The sequence below is a fragment of the Mus musculus genome, chromosome 12 (genome assembly GCF_000001635.26).
Source record: "Mus musculus strain C57BL/6J chromosome 12, GRCm38.p6 C57BL/6J".
Lineage (NCBI taxonomy): Eukaryota > Metazoa > Chordata > Mammalia > Rodentia > Muridae > Mus > Mus musculus.
In genome coordinates this window covers 76054277-76074891 of record NC_000078.6, presented here as the reverse complement: position 1 = coordinate 76074891, position 20615 = coordinate 76054277, and the positions used below count along the sequence as shown (strand labels likewise).

The 20615-nt window shown below is 44.4% G+C and overlaps 1 protein-coding gene across 1 annotated transcript in view; it reads right to left on the bottom strand.

Annotated features, from left to right (window-relative positions):
• Window positions 1-20615, bottom strand: part of Syne2 (spectrin repeat containing, nuclear envelope 2) — a 292611-nt gene that overhangs the window by 36037 nt on the left and 235959 nt on the right. The window contains exons 88-98 of the mRNA NM_001005510.2: window positions 19919-20123; window positions 17950-18129; window positions 17287-17415; window positions 15306-15460; window positions 15066-15210; window positions 14647-14741; window positions 13070-13304; window positions 10605-10799; window positions 8254-8379; window positions 2609-2764; window positions 296-454 (exon numbers count right to left, since the gene is read on the bottom strand). Of these exons, the coding sequence (NP_001005510.2) occupies window positions 296-454; window positions 2609-2764; window positions 8254-8379; window positions 10605-10799; window positions 13070-13304; window positions 14647-14741; window positions 15066-15210; window positions 15306-15460; window positions 17287-17415; window positions 17950-18129; window positions 19919-20123 (1780 nt within the window). The remainder of the gene's footprint in view (window positions 1-295; window positions 455-2608; window positions 2765-8253; window positions 8380-10604; window positions 10800-13069; window positions 13305-14646; window positions 14742-15065; window positions 15211-15305; window positions 15461-17286; window positions 17416-17949; window positions 18130-19918; window positions 20124-20615) is intronic.

Here is a 20615-nt window from a genome sequence, read left to right as displayed (position 1 = left end):
CCTCATTGCTGCAGGCGTCCTCTTGACTTGGGTTCTACTTAACACTCACTAGATCCCATCACTGGCTAGTCTTCCTGACTGACTGAAGGGAAGCAGCCCTCCTCAGCACTGTATCCACCTATGACAAGCTCATGCTTTCGCTCTCTCCCATGCCCTCCTTCAGAAAACTCAAAAACAGTCCCTTGAAAGATGTACACTGCCATTAGAAACACCAGGGACACGGCAGGTCCTGGAGCCCTGTGGAAGCCCACAGCCCTCCTCCATTGCATCCACAGGGAACCCCGCCCCCACTCACTTTCTGTAGCTTTTCGATCATTTCTTCAATGCTGACATCTGCTGTCTGTAGAACTTTGTTTTCCATCTGGACCAGCCAAGCACACAGTTCTTTATTTTTCTCATTGAACACGATCCACGAATTGAGTCTGTCTTCAATCTCCTGCTTGCGGATAGCCACCTAGGTAATGACATGCACGGGGCAGCTGAGGATAGCAGGGAAGGAAAATCCCTTGGCTCTCAACACCCGAGAGCACCCCCACTCTAGCCCCCCACCTCACACACCTTTCACACACACAGACACACACAAAGGCCATTCACTTTGGTCAGTGCTTCTGAAACCTGTTTCCTTTTCTTAAAACTTCAGACTTAACATTAACAAAAGTTTTTTCCACCCGTGATGACCACCATAAAAACTAACAAAAGGCAAAATGACGGTGCTCTGTCCTCTGTATTGATCGCCATGAAGCCCAAGGCAGAAAGGTTAAGGTGAGTACAGAGTCAATCAAGGCTCTGCTTCGGTTTTTGTTTCCCTTGTTCTTTCAGTATTTACATCTACTGTTCCCTCCACGAGAATTTCTAACTTTTGTGGCCTAAAGCTTTTCCCTTTCGGAAACTCATCAAGTCTTTATATCCAGCAGGCAGTGTCCTGCTTACTTATTTTGAAGATTAACTTATTTAAATCCAGATCACAAAGTTAAAAAAAAAAAAAAAGAAAAGAAAAAACACCCAGCCATTCATTAGTAATGCAAATGAACTACCTTAAAAGTAGTAAAAAGTTTGGTTTTTTTTTTTTTTTGAGAATTTAAACAAAACAAAATAAAACAAACAGAAACACCAAATCCCCAAACAATTCATTTAATTTATCTTGTCATTACACACTGTAGTTTTTGTCTGGAAACCATGAAAATGTCAGCAAACATTGGTCTGGAGCGAGCAGGCTGACCCCCAAAAGCCCAGTGCTCTATTGTACTAACATCAGGCACGGGGCTTCCCGGCTCCTTAGAGGGCTACGGGTTAGCAATTAAACTCACATCTAGATAATTTGAACCAGCCTTTCTAAAAGTTCATCTAATTCTCAGTTTCTGAGAAGTCACTGAAATCTTAAACGGGGTAGTGTAATATGGGGTAGCTAAGAGTTCTTCAGTAGTTTTAGCACCACATTTTATAGAAAGGGGAAGAGACGGCTGCACTCTCCTGAGATTTTTTTTTTCCCTCACCACGTACAAAAGAACTTCTGCTCTTCCCTGAGTGAGGTCAAGATACCAAATGCTCCAGTGTCCCGCCCAGCCAGATGCATTTAAAAGGCCCGAAATCTATCCCTAGAAAAACAAGCATTTTGCTCCCATTCCTCCAGAAATCTGTTTATTTTGGCTTTTAAAACTCCTGGCATGTGTGCCAGGATTGAGTCCACGGTGGGAACAATCGGGACCATCTGGGTGCGCTCTTTGAGTCCTAACTCTCTCAAGACTTCTCACAGATCCGGAGTGCTTTCATTTACAGAAAACAGGAATTAGAACAATTTAAAAGACACTTAGAGTACATTGTAACTACTAAGAACCAAGGTTCTGTAAAGTATACTATTTACTTCAAAGTGTAACTAAAAGTGTCTTTAGAAAACAGGTATTTACAAATGTCAAAAATTCATTGATACAAAAAAAAAATGAGATTAAGGCATTAACTTTTCCTGAGAATTTTATATCCTTAAGGGTCTTTAAGATTAACTGAACCCTTTAACTCCACCGTGATATCCTGTCATAGTCTGGAACTGTGCAATCGGCTAAACACAATTCCATTCTTATCCAGTACAAGTGATCTGGTAAGGCCATTAGGCTCTAATCACTCCAGAGTGTAAAAGGCTCTTAGAACTGAATATCTGAATGCAGCGGAAGCCTGGTTCTCTGATAGATAACTGCCTCCATGCCTGTGGGCATCAAGGCTGCGGTGTGGCAGAGGAGAAATACACAGGGGGGTCAGAGAGATCTCTCCTAACACGCAGATTGGTACTTCCCTAAGCAAGCCATGGAGCAGAATCTTCACAAGCATGGCCCTTGCTGCCATCCCAGCTTAAGGTGATCTTAAACCAAACCAAACCAACCCAACCCACCAGCCAAAACGAACTCAGTGGAAGTGTACAAAGTTACACAGTGAACTCTGTTAAAACAAAGAGGTCAATCTGTTAAAACCGGTTGCTGCCTCCTAAAGGACCAGCAGAGAGGCACAGGGGTCCCAGGATCCAAGGGCTCCTGCTTCAGCGAAGTCAGGATCCCTTCCTTTGGCCTTGGGACGCTTCAATCAACCCCCCCACAGCCCCGAAGGCGGCTGACTGACTTACTCTTAGGCAGAGGTCCTCCCATTGTCTGTGCAAAAGCTGGATCTGCTCCTTCAGAACCGTCACGTCCTCCGCCAGGATGTGCTGGCTCAAGTCGGCCTTCATAGTCTGAAGTTCTTTCAAGCTGTGCGTCCAGTTAGCCAGAGACTTCTCTACTTCCTGCATTTAAATGCGAGGAGAAAGGGAAAAATGCCTTCAACTCCAGCTGCTGTTGTTTCCAAACCTGTAGGCTAATCCTTTGATTAGACTCTGGGGGAGGGGAGCCTGGGAAGGGGAGGGACCTTCGGAATGAGAAACAGCCGCTCCCGCAGCCCTGCCTGGCTGCCTCCAGTCACCTTTCTCTCAAGGGGACAGACAGTCTTTGCTCCCTTCCAGCTCCTTCCCTCAGGTAGCTGGAGTTTAATAAAGTGTTTCTATTGAAAAACCATCCAGGACCTTTACCAGTCTTTGTTTGTTTGTTTTTTTGGTTTTTCAAGACAGGGTTTCTCTGTGTAGCCCTGGCTGTCCTGGAACTCACTTTGTAGACCAGGCTGGCCTCGAACTCAGAAATCCGCCTGCCTCTGCCTCCCAAGTGCTGGGATTAAAGGCGTGTGCCACCACCGCCCGGCTTCAATGAGTTTTTAAAATGAAGTCCTTTTCTGATCCAATGAAAGGTAGCATTTAATAAATGACAATCCTTTCCGCTGCAGAGGGAAGTGAAGGGACCAGCCCAGACACCCCGAGTCTGTTAGGTTTTAGTTGTGTTTAGGGTTCTTTATGTATGGCTCATTTTCCAGGCCTTCAGATGAAATCTGAAAGAAGATTTTGTGTCATTTACTCCAGAGATCAGTCCGAAGAGCGGCTACAGTAACGAGGCACTAATTCCCATTGATAGTTTTCCAGTGTTCTAAAAGCTAGAGTGGTGTAGTCTCTTAACTTGCTAAATTCTCTATGTTTCTCATAAAAATGGTCCAGAGGAAACTTTCAAAGTCTGCATAAAAATGGCCAGGCACAGTGATGTACACCTTTAATCCCAAACAGTCAACCACAGAGCTATACCCCCAGCCTGGGACCTCTGCTTTATAGTCTCATTGCTCCTCTCTTTTCTCCCTACAGTACACATACACACCCCACACACATGCATACAGTGTAGCTATGTGGTTAGCATGTATCTCCCCAACAGACTGTACTGACAGACTGGCAGGGACCGGAACAACACTGCTTCTGAAATACACCCTTCTCTTCTCAAGTTGCTTTGTGTCATGGTGTTTTATCATGGCACCTGCCACACGCCTGGTGCATACTGAATCGTTAGATATGATGAGTTATATGTATGAATGAAAAGAAAGGAAAAGGAAAGCAGCTTGTCTAGTTTGTACCAATAACTCTTTTTGGTCGTTGTTTATCTGTTTGGTTTTGCAGTAGTGGGGACTGAACTCAGGGCTTCGTGCAAGTTGGGCAAATGACTTACTATGAAGTACTGAATGGCCTGGTACTCGATATGTTGTTTAGGCTGGGTTCCAACTTACAGTCCTGCCTCAGCTTCCTAAACTGGGATTAGGGGTTTTATACAACCACACAGGGCTAAGAGCTTTAAAATGTTCTTAAGTGTTAAGAGAAAGACAAAGAAGTCAAATAATACGCAGGGAGGTGTAGTATGTGAGCTAATTACAGCCAATGATCACTTCTGTAGAAACATTCCAGGAACCACGCCTCGGATCTGGGAGTGTATCTCAAGGGTGGAGACTTGCCTAGCACACAACAACACACAACCGGCTCTGGGTTCCTTCCCTTGGAACCATCCATCCGCCCAACCAAAGAATGCTACAGCCTTTAAGTTAAAATGCCCCTGATTTACTAGAAAATGATGGCAAAAGAGAATAAGTCAGCCAGATATAGTTTCCTTTATCTTTAATCTGATAAATGGTCTGTATTGCAAAATTACCTGTAAAATCCCAGTTACCATATATAGAGCATGATATAAAACTTCAAGTTGTTTATATTTAGCAGCGCATTACCAGACTCTAGCTGGATTCCCTACAGCAACAGGCAGCACAAGCCTTGCCCTGTTCTTCTGCGCTACCATTTGAACTAAAGGGGAAGGATAGATACTGTGCAAGAGTGAGGGTCTGAGTTGGAGCCTCAACTCCCATGTGAAAAAGCCAGGCATGGTAGTGCATGCCTCCCAGCACAGGGAGATGAAGACAGGAGGATCCCTGAGCCTGCTAGCCAGCAAGCCTAGTTAAATCAGTGAACTGCAGGTTCAGTGAGAGATCCTGTCTCAAGCAAATCAAGTGGAGAGCAATGGAAGATGACACTGGACACTGACCTCTGGTCTTCATGTATACATGCATGTCAGGGCATGCACACATACATGGATGTATATACATACATGCACAGAAAGGGAACAAAAGATGAAGACATATGCACGTGCGTGTACATGGACAGGATATTTTATCTTGGGAAGAATATTCAACAAATTAGCCACATCAATTCCTGCGGTAAGGAATGGGAGAAAAATTTTAATATACATCTTATGAACATTCTGAATTTTGAACCATGTGACTATATTATTTGAAATTTTCTTTAAAATTAGAACTGCTCCAATAAATTGATCTTTCAACAAGTCTCAGATGTCCACTGTAGCAATTTTCATAATAGTATATAGAGCAGTGGTTCTCAACCTTCCTAATGCTGTGACCCTTTAATACAATTCTTTGTGTTATGGTGACCCCCCCAACATAAAATTATTACCATTGCTACTTAATAACTATAATTTTGCTACTGTTACGAATTGTGATGTAAATTTCTGTGTTTTCCAATGGTCTTAGGCAACACCTGTGAAAGGCACAGTCAACCCCCAAGAGCTCACGACCCACAGGTTTAGAAGCGCTGATACAGATAGAGTCTGTGTTAGTCAGGAATCTATGAAAGCTTTATATTTAGAGACATTACATGTCAGGCTGACCATACCTCATTCAAAATACTTATAACAAGAAATGCTTCATACCTCAGAGTTTGGGGGATTTTTTTTTTTTTTGAAATAGGAATGCTTAACTTGTGTGTTTCTGGTGAGAGTGTATATGTATTGTGTGTGTTTGTGTGTATGGCTGTGTGTGGTATATGGGTATATGGTATGTGTGTTGTATGTGTATGTATGGTGTGTATGTGGCAGGTGTCTATCATGTATGTGTCTGTGTTCTGTTATTCCCACATGAAGTTGGCCATAATGGGACATAGCTTTATGAGGAAAGGAAGGCTCAGGCAGGTTGGGCAGGTCACAGACTCTTCCGGAATCATATCCATGGTCCTAGATAGGCCTCCAGTTACTTGGGATATGTTTTGGAATCTGGTTATTAGTCAGATGAATTTGTGGATCTCTGCCATGATTGTTTCCACTGATAAACGGGGCGGGGCTCATAAAAGCTGCAGACTCTGCTGGAAGCCACTGGGTGTGACACTAGGAGAGACACTAGGTCCTTAAAGGTTTGGATTTCACAGTCAGCACAGGCTTCTAGACTTTATGGAAGAAAACTCCAGCATGTCAATGGAGAATAACACTGGATTCTCTCACTTTGTTATTGGCATCTTGATCTAAACTTGATGTAGCCCAGTCTGGCCTTGAACTCTGTATGCAGCTGACACTGGCTTTAATGCCCATCTTTCTGCCTTCGATGCCTGCTAATAGCAATTTGATATTGAAGCCAATGAAGTGGAGAAGAACATCTGAGGAGCAAATCTTTTTTGGTTTTTCTTTTTTCTTTTCTTTTTTTTTTTTCTTTTTTTTTTTTTTTTTTTTTGGTTTTTCGAGACAGGGTTTCTCTGTGTAGCCCTGGCTGTCCTGGAACTTAACTTTTGTAGACCAGGCTGGAGTTGAACTCAGAAATCCACCTGCCTCTGCCTCCCAAGTGCTGGGATTAAAGACATGCGCCACACTGCCCGGCTGCAAATCTTGTTTATATGTTAATTTAATACCTGGCATGGGTCTACTAAGCAGGCTCCAAGAAGCTACAGGGCTATCTACAGGAATAACATTTTAAAAAGGAGTTTCACTTAAAACATATGCAAACATCAATTCCAGAACAAATTAAGATGTGGATTTAAAAAAGCAGTACTTTTAAACACTTAACATCTAGGAGATATGGGAACATCTAGGAGAAGATATAAAAATGTATTCTATGAGTTACAGATAGAGACTCCCCCCCCACCCCCCCAGACAGGGTCTCTGTGTAGCCCCGGCTGTCCTGGAACTCATTTTGTAGACCGGGCTGTCCTTGAACTCAGAAATCCGCCTACCTCTGCCTCCCAAGTGCTGGGATTAAAGGCGTGTGCCACCACCACCCACAGATAAAAACTTTCTATAGAAAAAGAGGGCACAGTTGTATAGAAAAATACTCGCATATTTGCCTATAATAAAGCCACACAATACCAGCTCTCGAGGTAGAGGCAGGAAGATCAAGAATGTGATAATACTAGCCTGGGTTACACAGCAAAACCTTGTCGCAAATATAGGTGTGCGCACATACACACATATAAATCAAAACAAAACCATAAACCAAAAACCCAAAACACAATTTTACAAATCTATTGTTCACCCAGTGACATTAAAAAAAAATGATGAGAAAGGAAAGAAAAGAAGAATAAACTGTCTGATAGAAGACACTCATAAGAGGGCAGGAGAGATGGCTCAGTAGTTCAGAGCACTAACTGCTCTTCCAGAGGTCCTGAGTTCAATTCCCACCAACCACATGGTGGCTCACAACCATCTGTAATGGAATTGATGCCCTCTTCTGGTACTCGTAGACATAAAATAAAAAAATCTTTAAAAAAGGATATTCGTAAGTATGTACTTAAAAGAGACAGCATATGAAGAATAAATAAGCAACTTGTTCAAATGGAGGCCACAAAAGTCAAGGGAAATAGCAACAGGCAGTTCCCAAGAGGGCTGACTTGATGGGACAAGGGACAAACTACAGACAGACGCTACCTTACACTCCAGATTAACAAAGGTTGAACAATAGCTAACAATATCAATCACTGCAGAAGGATGTACCGACTGTATTCATATGGTGTCAGTCTTTGCCTTATACCTTGTTTGAGGCAGGCTGCAAGTCAGGTGTGGTGGCACATTCCTGTAACCCCAGCATTCCAACAGTGACAAGGCAAGATGGGGTTCAGAGACAGGAGAACCCCTCAGAAGCTCATGGGCCAGCTAGCCTGGAGTACTTAGCATGGAAGCAAGAGAAACCCTGCCTCAAACAAGATGTAGGGCAAAGACGGACACCTGAGGCTGTCCTCAGACCTCCATACCTACCACACACACACACACACACACACACACACACACACACACACACACACACACTCAGACTCCAGGTCTTACATTCAGAGAAGAAACAGAAAGAGAACATGAAAGAGAGCTACCACAATAGCCTACAATGTACCGCTTTGCAAAAGCCCTTTCTCACCTTTACACGAGGACTATATGGAACATTGATTCTAACACCTTAAGAGACCAGAACGCTGTTAGACGGAGGACAGGGAAAATCTTTCAGCTGACCAGAACACTTTTCTTGACCACAAAAAGCAGAGAGGCAGGCAAGCATTTGAAGTGCCCACAAGGCAGCTGTGTGATTGTCCTGGCCGCTGGCTCGGACGGATGTCAGTACCTTAATCAGCTCCTTTTCTTCATGGAGGGCCTCGTGAAGCTCAGGAAGGGGATCTTCGCTTTGTGCCTTCAGAGCCTGCAGCCTCTTTTTCAGCTTCTTGATTTTCTTTTTACATTGGTCCCAGGTCTGTTTGGAAACAGTAGTAAAACTATTGAGTGCATGGCTCTCTACAACTAACAACAGACTAGACCAGCTCATTTGATGCACATCCGGTCTCTTTTAAGCGTGTTTGGATAAGCCACACAGAAGGCAGTTCCTCATCTCATACAGACTGACCTGAAGGGGTACATAGGACATCAGTACACATGTCAGTCACCAGTATGAATTGAGTTGGGGATGACTCTCTTCCTGTCTCTGTCTCTATCTCTCTATTCTATGTCAGTTTTGTGTACATCTACATCTGAAGGGCTACGGTGAAGATTGGTTTCAGCATCTACACCTTGAGTGTGTGTCCCAATGGCAGAGTCAGGCAAAATGCACTGCCATTCCCCCCCTTTCTGTGCTGCTCTTTGGTTTTCCCCAATGCCTGGTTCCCTTCACACTGTAGCACCTCCCTCCACCTGCAAAGAGTTTCTAAGCTTTTACCAAGTCACTGCAGTTGTAAAACCTTAAGACACAGAGTACGGGCGGACACATTTTAAAAGGTGAGTGTCGGGGCTTGGAGAATATCCGCTGGCTCACAGATGGGAAGTTAAAGACCTAGGGAAGAGACAAACATCTCTCTTCCTTATGTAACCAAGCCAATAGGTGCCTGCATTTTCATGTTTGTGGTGTTCAGATCTGATTCACTATGAACATGTAGGGGAGGCTCTTTACAATGAAGGCCACCCCTCCTTCCCGCTGAGATTCCTGATGAAGGAGACAGTCTTTACTTGTCCAAACTGTTTCATTCATGGTGTATTTGGATGCATACCTCTTACTCAGGGTTAATCAGGGATCTAACTTCCTTTTGCAGGAAGGGAAGCTCATTGGCTAAACACTCGGGGCCTGTCTAGATACATTATTACATGGAGAACTCTAGGTTTTTATGTTACAGTGACTGGTTGTCATGGTCCTTTTAGTGGGGTGTTGTGGTCATGTGTTCTAGGACAGAGGTCTGGCTGGGAGCTGATTCTAATGCCTACCCTTCTCAATTATGAGATTAATTGAGGTTTTTTTGAATCTGCTTCTACCTTGTCAGCTCTGTCTGGTGTCATGGTTCCACTTGGCCCACAATACTCTGTCCATAGCACAGTGTTCCGACCAACTCACACAAATTTACTCTTGGTTTAGAAAACTTTCCCTGAGTGGTTTGGGTCTCTGCTTTTTGGTGCACACAACAGATTAGAGGAGTGTCAGAAATAAGCATAGAAATGAAACAAAACAAACATAGCTTAGTATTCTGACAAGTGAAACAAAAATAAAAACTCCATTTGAAAAACCAAGAGCAGGCTGGAAAGATGGCACAGCGGTTTAGAACACTGATTGCTCTTCCAGAGGTCCTGAGTTCAAGTCCCAGCAACTGCATGGTGGCTCACAACCATATGTAGTGGGATCTGATGCCCTCTTCTGATGTGTCTAAAGACAGAGACAGTGTACTCACATACAAAAATAAATAAATAATGATAATTAATAATAATAAAAAAGAAAACCTAAGAGTATTATAGTATTGGGTCATAAGTTTAAAACAGTTCAGCCCTTGAGAACAACATGGACCAAATAAAACAAAAACAAAGCAGAGACTATCTTACTAATGACTCCAAACAGTTCAGTTCTTTCCCATATAGTGAGGAATTCCCCAAGGGACTGGCATCTGTGGGGAAGTGCGTTCTCTGATGAGAACCGAGACCCACAGCACGGTGAGCTTATTGTCATGTATTGTACCCCAGGGTGGGCATACATGCAATGCTAGTTTCCTGTACTGAACATCCAAGGAATTTCATGTTTCATCTTTCACAAACCTCTCCTTTAACATGTATTCATTTGCTTACTTATTTAGTACGTGTGGTTGTGTAGGTATATAATTGCACACAACAGAGGACATTTTGCAAGAGTTGGTTCTCTCTTTCTACCATGTGGGTCCCTGGGACTGAACTCAAGTTGCAGGCTTGGCAGCAAGTGCCTTTACCCACTGAGCCATCTCACTGACCCAAGGTAAGTATTGAATAGCACCTCAGGTGTTTATATTTGCAATACTCAGTTTTCCCATGCAGTTATTATTTTATTAATGGTGCTAACAGACATGACCTCTATTAGTAGGGACTAACTTTCATTAGAAAACTCAGAATATAGGATTAAAAAAAAAGAAAAACCACTCCTCCTGTCCCACAGCCAAGAGCCACGTGCAGAATATGGCAGTGGCGCCCACGTACCTCTGCAGTGCTCTGGAGCCGGCTGATCACCTCTCCCAGGCTAAGCTCAGTGTCCTTCCAGCTTTCCTGAAGCCTGCTGATTTGTCCGTCTACGAATTCTCTCGTTTCTGGGCTGGGTGTGTTCCGCAACTTCTCCCCGGCTTCCAAGGCCAGTGCGTACGTTGTTCGCCACCTCTGAAGATGGATCTCTTTGCTCTAAAAAGGAAAAAAAGGGTTTGGCTCTGATCCCATGAAAATGTGATTGTGGATTTCTCCCAGACCTTCTCTTGAATGGTAAATTCCACATAAATGAGACAAACCTATACAGAATGTGTGTGTGCATGCACACACACACACATTCATACGGAAAGTTAATGTTTAATGCTGAGGGGGTCCATACTTCCAGATGAGGTGGTCATAGGATAACTTCCAAGGATCTGTAACAGAGAAGACTCTTAGGAGACTGGAAGCTTGGGGTGCTTGAGAGATGGCTCAGTGGTTAAGGCCACTGACTACTCTTCCAGCAGACCTGAGTTCAATTCCCAGCACTCTCATGACAGCTGTCTGTAATTCTAGTACCAGGGAAGAGGACACTCTTTTCTGGCCTCTAGGGGCAGCACTCAGTGTGCATTTATGTATATGTGTGTGGATAGACACACACATATATAATGTATACTACATATGAATGTTTATATATTATATATGTATGTTTACATATAAACTATGTTTTTATATTTATATGTTCATAAAATAAAAATGTACAAGATAATAGGGATCTCAGAGCATTAAGAAAACAACTAGAGTCTCTGAATTGAAATAATTATATAGGTTATTATCAGAGTAACTCTTCTGAGTAGAGTGAGCATATGATAGTAAAAAAAAAGAAAAGAAAAAAGAAAACAAATAAAAAGGTAATGCCCTCCCAAGCATATAGTCAAACCCATGACACATGTTGATCAATACAGGAAAGAACAAAGAAAACATCTGATCTGAGTAGGACACTGAAGGCTTAAGGCAAACTGAAACAAGCTATGTCCAACATAGAAATGAGGAGGGCTCTTGACTGACTCATGCTTCCAAAAGGAGCAGTGTGCCAATCAACAGCTCCTCTCACAGGAGGCCCCGCCTCCTCGGCAATTCCCTGCTTGCTCCGTGGTATATGATTTAGCAAGATGCTCTGGACAAAACCCTAGCATCCTCTCCTCTCGGACTCTTTTTTCCCCCCCTTTATGTGTAACATCCAAACCACTTCCCAAATCCTTGTGGGGTTGGTTCATTTCTTACTCACCTTCAGGTCCCAGTTGAAATGCCACCAACCCAGAGACCACCCAAATCTAAGGAAGCTACTAGCTTCTCTGTTAATTATATATACAAAGTGATTACAATCTGGTATTTTCTTTAATTGATTAAGTTAATTAGTCCTTTAGTTGATTTCCTAGATGCATTGAGAAGAGCAGAGTCTAGTCCTTACACTGTGATGAGGACAGACACCAGGACAGAGAGGGTGCTCAGTCAATACTGGATGGCTGGGTAAGTGAGAGAGGCCAGCCCAGCATTTCAGGCAGTGATAAGGCAACTGCCTGCATTTCTGGTGGAGAGCGACCCCTCTACTAAAGAGGGAACATATTTAATAACTTGCTCTGAGTTTATGCTCATTAAGCAACTTTCCTTTCATTTTTCATATGTTGATTTACTTATAGAATGCATGTCGGGGTGGGGTGCATCTGCTATACGGTGCTTATCTGGAGGTCAGAAGAAAACTTGTGGGAGCTAGTTCTTTTCTTCTATCATGTGAGTCCCAGGGATTGAACTCAGGTCTTCAGGTTTGGCAACAATCGCCTTTACTCTCCGAGCCCTCTTGCCAGTCCCTAAACCCTTCTGATGCACATTTGGTTGTCTGAATTTGCTCTTGAAGAGCAAGCAGCCCTCCCATCTGTCACTGCATCTGTGGATACCTTATACATTAGCCAGTGCCCTCAGAGTTTGAATGGTGTGATCCCATCACCACAGACCTCTCCTGTTCTACCCACCCACTGGCCTAGCATGCATCTTTCACACCCTAGAGAGAGCATCTCTATTTCTCAGTAAGACAAAGCTTCACACTGCACAAGACTAGCGACCAGGCTATGGGTGGTCATACCTCGCTGGCCTCCCATTTGCATAGAACACACTCGGGTCATGACAGAAAACATTAAATCTCAGGGGGCTGGGGAGAGGTCTCGGAGACTGAAAGTATTCTCTGCTCTTTCAGAAGACCAGAATTCAGTTCCTAGCACCCGCACATCAGGTGGCTCACCACAACCCCAGCTCCAGGGAGGATCCAACACCTCTGGCCATTTTGGGGTACCTGCACTCACATGCACATGTCCATACATGTAATTAAAAGTAATAAAACTAAATTTAAATAAAATGTCAGTTGAGCAAACATCTTGCAATAAAGCTCCCTCGCCCCCTGTGCCTCTCAGGGACAACCCGTGTACACAAACCTTCAGCTCGTGGACCAGGCGCCTGGTTTGGCAGAGGCTGTAACAGTCCTGCTCCTTCACTGCAGACAGTAGTTGGCTGGTGTCGGCGAGGAACCGCAGCAAGTCCTCCACAGAGGTGGTAAAGAACCGCCACTGTGTCACCAGCCTGCTGATGTCACACTTCCTCTGCCGAACACCCCGGGCGGCCCTCTGCCATTGGTCTGACAGCTTGGAGAATTCAGAGACAAATTCTGGTCTAGGGGAAAACCATTGGCGAGAGATTCATAACACAAACATGTACAAAAAGGCACTGGCCAGGACTGACGGACGTTTGCACGCACAACATACACGAAACAAACAACTTCATGAAACCTGAGCCTGAAACAGTGAGGGGTACAGAGCTGGGGGGTGCATGGTTTAGAAGGTACGCACACACAACCTGGCATTGGGCCAGCATTCCCAGGGAGCATGCCTGGGAAGCATTCCTTTAAAAGAGTTGAGCTGTCTTAACATACGTGATGCCAGGTCTTCCTGGAAATCTAGAAACTGGCAATGGGGAAAAAAACCATACGTGGGCAGGTGCTTTGTAGTGTTACAAATTATTGGACCGAGCATCTTATATAACTGGCACAACTAAGAGTAAGCTTTATTTTATCTGCCCAACTAATTCTTTATAGATGGATAATGCTGCTCACAGGAGAAATAGGGCCTTTAATTGGGTAAGTCATATTTATCATAACATACCATCAAAATAGCTTATTATCCTAAGATGGGCCTGCATGTATTACTCAGGGACTATGAAGACATAGCCTTCATATTTCTCAGCTATGAACTGGGGTCAGGGAGAGGGAAAATGGTAGCAACTGGGACACTCAGAAACGTTTGAACAACTGGACCACCTCTGGATTCTGGCCATGTCAACGAGCTCCATGAGTGATTCAGTTGTGCTCAGCAGGCTAGCCTCAGGGCTAGCCTGCCTGCTGCTACCCACGGACTGCATTGGGAATGCCCAGGGAGACATTTCTCCTCTTGTGACTATGACACTGCTTCATGCTTGGGATAAGAGGACCTTACATCATATTTCAAACAACAAAACCTCATGCAGGAGAAAGCGGAGAGAAAAAGATAATACAGAAGAATCACTCAAAACTTAGTTAATGCACTTGGGGTGGGGGTGGCCCTTTTGAGAATCCTCCATGCTGCCGACTTCATCCACTTACAACAGGAAAAGGCATCATTACCACACTTATGACCATAAGGCACGACCCTGTCCTAAGGTAGGGCTGGAACCCTGTGAGGCTGCGGGGCACGGATGTTGGCAAGGTTTATGCATTGGCAGTTAGAAGGAACAGATCCTAGTACGCACCCTAAGATCTGTAGTTCACAATAACCTATGATGACTCTTAGGAAGAGCTCACAGGCTCCACACAAAGGCATAGATAAGAGACAACTACCCTGAGTGGTTAAAATTCATTTCAGCATTGTATCAATGGGGTAAAATGCTCCTCTGATCACACCCCGTGAACACACACAAAAGCTCTCGCATCAGAAGGCCTGTCGCACCAAGTGCTTTCGCTCCAGAACCCGTCTCGGCTTACCTCTTTTCTATTTCTGCTGTGTCCAGGAGTTGTAAGGACTGGGTCACATAAGCGTCAGCGACTGCCTGGTTTGTAGAGACTTCAGCTTCTAATATCTGTTTATGAACCAAAATATGAATTATCAGCTGATAGGTTTCGCTGTCAGGGATTGGGAACTTGCGCTCCTAGTAAGGCTCTCAGAGGGTCTGTGAAATTGATTAGTTCCCAAGTTATCGGGAGCCAACTGCAAACACATCCGACCATCTAGGAACATAATAGTAGGAAAACGACAGATCTAGCAACAGTAGCTATTCCTAAATGCCTGTGACCACTGATGACAGTTAAGGAAGACAGGCGCTCCTTGTGTTCCATTTGGATGTCTCTTTTCCCTGTGCCCTGCCTCGGGGACGTGGCTGAGGAGTGGCAGAGCACAGGTTTACCTCGTAGGTTTTCTGTTGCTCCAGTAGAGCAGGGAGGCTGTGGGCAACCTCCACTGAAAGTGATTCTTGGATCTTCTCCAGAACTTGGATCCATCTTTCACAGTAATGAAGGAACTTTTCATTCAACCCATTTCCCTGAAGTTCGCTATAAAGATTTGAAAACAAACAACACTGAGACTTGTAATAATGATCTTAATGCTACCTTTCCCCGAAGCGGCAGTAGAGAAAGGATGCCCTGACCTGTAGTGGTCCAGCGCTGTGGCCGTAGCCCGGATCCACTGCCGGTTCAAGCTTTGTAATGTTTTTATTGTTACGTCACTGAGGGGAAGCCTGAGGCTCTCTTCATTCAAACGTTCAATGTCAGGTGACTGGGCTGTCAGGGCCAGCACGTGGTTCTGTGAGGGGGAAAAAGTACAGATAAAATGTCTACGTGATGAACTGGCCTCCTTACATTAAAGATGAGCAGAAATAGGGCCCAGATAGGTAGTACAACTTGCATAGAGTCAAACAGCTAGTTAGAGTTGGAATTGGGCCTGAACCTAGATTTCTCAGTGGTGCTCCTATTTGGGGATACCAGCCTGTACATATGGAATGACAGCCCTCTGAACTGCCAACTTGGACAGGATTTAGCATCACCTAGGAGACACATCCTCAGGAATGTCTGTGAGGGTATCTTCAGAGATTTAACTAAGGAGGGAAGACCCATCTTCAATGTGGTGGTACCACATAGGCTCCATAGGCTATATAGGTACTCCCTATAGGTACTCCCTATAGGCTGGGAGGCACAGACTGAATAGAGAGAAGCAAGCCAGCTGAGTGCAAAAGTTGTCTCTCTGCTTCCTGACTGTGCTACAAGGTGTCAAGCTGCATCACCCTTCCTGCCATGATGGACTGAAGACCCTAAAACCACAAACCAAAATAGCCCTTTCTTTTTAAAACCTTATTATTATCATTATTGTGTGTGTGCATGCATGGTGTGGAGGGCAGAGGACACCTTAATAGGACTGCTACTCTCCTCCTTCCATCTTTACACGGGTTCTAGGAGCAGAGCCATCTTGCTGGTCTCCAAATCCTTCTTCAAGTTGCCTTTGCCAGAAACTTTGTCATAGCCACGAGAAAAGTAAGCACACAAGAGCAGAACCAAATCAGTACCGAGAAGCAGGAAGGGACGCTAAACTTTGTCTTTATGCAAGACCGAAAATGCATTGTGGTCTTTTTAAAGACCAAATCTGGGCCTTCAGGTCCTATATAGTATATAATCAGTCACTAACATGACCTTCAACAGGCTATTCAGCATACCTATACATCACATGACAATACCTATACATCACATGACAATCTCATCCTCAGTATGAGCCTAGCTAAGTGGGGTGCCTAACCCAGACTTAACCCAGCCTACCCATATTTTCCTCATGTATGAAATCCCCCAGGACAGCCTCTAGGTCAACGACAGGTCAACAGTATGTTAACTGAATGCCTTCCACAATACCCTGAATCTCCCCAACTCTGCTGTCATATTCTAGGGCAGGGTCAACGAACATTTTCTGCAGACAGTCAGCCCATCAGTGTCTTAGCTTTGTGGGCCACCTTGTCTGGAAAGCAACCGTCCAGCTCCGTTCCCTAAGCTAGAATCTCTTGTGGGTAATGCGTAAGTGGAAGGTTGGGCTTAAATAAAATTTTGTTTATAAAACTGAGTGGTGGTCGGGGATCTGGATAACACGCTATCATTTGCTCCTCGTGGGGGTCGTCATAAGTAGTGGTCTTTGGGAGCTTACCAGATCCAGAGTTCTTCAGTGGCTTCATTTTATGTTAATTATACAAAATTTACTAAGGTAATTAAAAAGAAAGAGTGCCCAATTTTAATTGAATATTTTCTATTTGATCTTTAAACTAACTGGAAAAAACCCAATTAATCACAACAGAGAATTCCTTGACTATTTGGGTGCACTCAAGTTAGTTCAAAGTGATTTCAAGATAAAAACATCTATGGACAGTACATGTATATTAATAACATAGGTATATTAATAACTTATTAGTAAGATAGAGTCCCACAATGTTCTGCGGTTTGAGACCTTAGGAAGATAGAACAGGGATAAAAGGGAAGTGAATGGCTGAACTCATAGGTAAGTAGTGTGTGGGCAGATTCATGCAGCAGTAATCAGCCTATGTTTTAGCCCCATGGAAAATTTAAGCCCTTAGGAAAGACACATATTGCCAATACCAGGAACAAGTCAGGAACTTCTTCTTTCTCTTCATGGTAAAGTTTATTCAGATTTTCTTCCTTGTGCACAATAAGGTCTTTTGAATATGCCAGCCGGTCTGTAAAATCCTTAAACTGTGCCAGAACAATCTATAAAGAGACATTTTCATTAGAAAAATTTCATGAGTGCCTAAGACAGAAGTAAGCATATTATGGGCTGCTGAAAGCTCAAGTTATTTTCTGCTCAACATCACCTCAGGGGTCTCTGTAGAGACCCTGGAATCTCATCCTGTGCCTTGGGGTCTTGTAGACCAGTTCCACACAGAGACGGGAGTACTCTGTTCTCTTAGTTCCCACACTACAGCTCGGGAGATGAAGGAAGACTCCAACGACAGCTGTGTTTCCAGCAGCCATACCTGTGTCTCAATTACTTTACTCTAAATCCAGATAACTGAGATCTGAACAGGGTACTAAGCATGCTCCTTGTTAAATTAACATGTTTGATAAAGAACAGATGGTGGCCTAAGAGCAGGCCCTTCCTTGCTCACTTGATTAAGCCAGACTCTGTTTGGGGTGACTTCCCTATGGTGCTGTCCAAACAGTAAAACTGCTTCACAGGATTCAAAAGACTGCGGGTGGCCTGGGCTGTCCACAGTTGCCACTGGATGGAAGGGCAAGACAAACCTCAAATTCATTTGATTTTGCCAGCAGCATCTTTTCTAAATAGGCAGCTGTCTGGAGGGAGTGCCGCTGTCCAGAATGGAGCCCAGGGGTGCTGCGCTCCTCAGGCTGTGGCAGCTGATCCGAGAGGGTAGAATTTTCCAGGAAGGCCTCTTTGGTCTTCTGCAGGTCACTCTGCAGCCCCTGGGGAAGGAGAAAGGAGAGCAAAGTGCTGACTTCTCCCCACCAGCCACCAACCCCTGCCACTGGGCTTCTGTAAACTGTTTTTGTTGTTGCTGTTACTGTTTATTTCAATTGGCTAAGAAAATTTAAGGTTTCTTAAAATGATGTATCCTACCAGTGCCACTCGGAGATTTGGCGGTTTAGCGCTGAACCTGTCATTGCCCAAAAGAATCTTGGCTTCCCTCATGCTTTGTGTTTCTAATTGTCTAACACCTGAGGGACGGAAGGGCAGGCTCTCAAGTCAAGTCATGGATCACTATAGGCTGTCCCTCGCCCCTGACCTTCCGATATAAACGGATTCATGTAGAGTCCGCAGCATCTCACTGGGCAAGCAGACCTCAGGGCACTCTAATTAAATCTGTCATTCACTTTTGATCTGACGTAGAGTGCTACAAGATATAAAACACATCTTGTTACCAAGTTTCATACTACAAAGTATTCGAGTTCTGGCTATTTCCTCCCAGTACTGGAAAAACACCGTAGCTGAAACTGTCCTGTTAATAAACTGTCTAAAATCACTGAATTCCCAGGAAAGCTGTACTCACGTGGCACCAAGGCCAGGATTACTAGTTTTGAGATATTTGAGGGTATGTGTGGCTATGAGCAGGTGTGTTTGAACCATACACTTTATTTACTTATATTTTGGATCGGAGTCTCTTCACTGGCCTAGGCTTACTGATTTGGTTAGGTGACTACCCAGTGAGCCCTGCTGTCTCCACGTCCACAGCACTGGGATTTCAATGGCCACGCTTAGCTTTTGACCTGGATGCTGAGGACTGAATCAGGTCCTCGTTCTTGCATAACAAGTACTTTGTTCACTGAGCCATCTCCCCAGTCCCCATCACCACCACTATATCACCATCATCACCAACATCAGCATCACCACCAGCACCACCATCATCACCATCACCATCACCATCAAGACTTCTTTTTGCTTCAAATTATGTATGTTGTGCTGGCTAGCATTCTAACGACTTGACATATTCTAGATTCATTTGAGTGAGTAAACCTCAACTGAGAAAAGTGTCCCCAGGACACTGGTCTGTGGGTAAGCCTGAAGACCATCTTCTTGATTAATGCTGGATGGGAGTGTGTGTGCCCAGCTCACTGCAGGTGGTGCCACCCCTTGGCTAGTCCTGAGTTACCTAAGTAAACAAGCCACCAAAAGCAAGCCAGTGAGCCATGCTCCTGCCTCGGGACTTGCCCTGCTTTGACTTCCTTTGATGATGGACCGTGAGCTCTCAACACTGGTGCCGAGGAATGAAGCAGGACCTCTAGGGAAGTAGTGCTCGTTCATAACTGCCGAGCCATCTCTCTAGCCCCACCCCACCCAGGATTACTTTTAAAGCAAGAGATTCTTACATGATGACCAGTAACTCCAACTCTAAGGGATCAGACACTTTCTGGCCTCTGTGAGCACCCACACACACATGTGCATACATACACGGACATATGTACATGTCTTACTTAAGGTTTCTATGGCTGTGATAAAGCCCCGTGACCAAGTGAGGCACTCGTGTGGCTTCTACTTGAGATTCTGTAGGAGGGTTTTGCTGATTGTAATGGCCACAACAGACCTGTAAACTTGGAAAGAGGTGGTAGCACACGTCTGCCACCTCGTTCTTCAAGCCCACGTGTCCCATCTCCCCTGTGTCCCGTCTGGTTATTTCTGTGTCCCTCCCTGGTCCCGGCTGTTTTACAGACTGTGGACGTGGCTTAGTTTTCTCCTTGGGCGGGGCCCTGCACCTACCTTTATGTCCTTCAGGGCCCGTGGCAGGATATCTGCCAGGTTGTCTCCAGACAGATTGGTGTTGGCAAGCTGTTGGAACTTTGCTTCCTGCTGCTGCAGCCAGGCTGCCGCTTCTGCGTGAGCATTGTGAGGAGCCTTCCAGAGCTGCAGCTGCCCTCGGGCCTCCTGCAACTGGTCTGCGAGGTCTTGGTTCACTTGGGTCCACCTGGCAGTGTGACAACAGAGCCCTCATTCCACCCTGTCCTTGAGCAAAACTATACACACGAGCTACCAGGAAGTTAAAAGTACAGAGATCTATTTTGATTGTTTTTTTCTGAGACAGAGACTCATTACATAACTCTGACTGTCCTGGAACTCAGTACGTAGACCAGGTTGGCAGCAAATTCACAAGAGATCCTCTTGCCTCTGCCTCACAAGTGCTGGGATTAAAGGCTTGCACCACCACACCTGGCTTTTAAATAGGCCTTATTTATATTGTTCTTGTATCAATAAATTTACTGTGCAAATATAAAAAAACAAAATATTATTTATTTTCAAGTTAAAATAAATGAAAAAATTCTATTTATAGAATTTTTGCTTTTTATTTACTCTTTTAAAACAAACAAAAAACCTTTTCCATGCCAAAAAAAAAAGCTGGGTGTGGTGGCGCACACCTTTAATCCCAGCATGCGGGAGGCAGAGGCAGGCGGATTTCTGA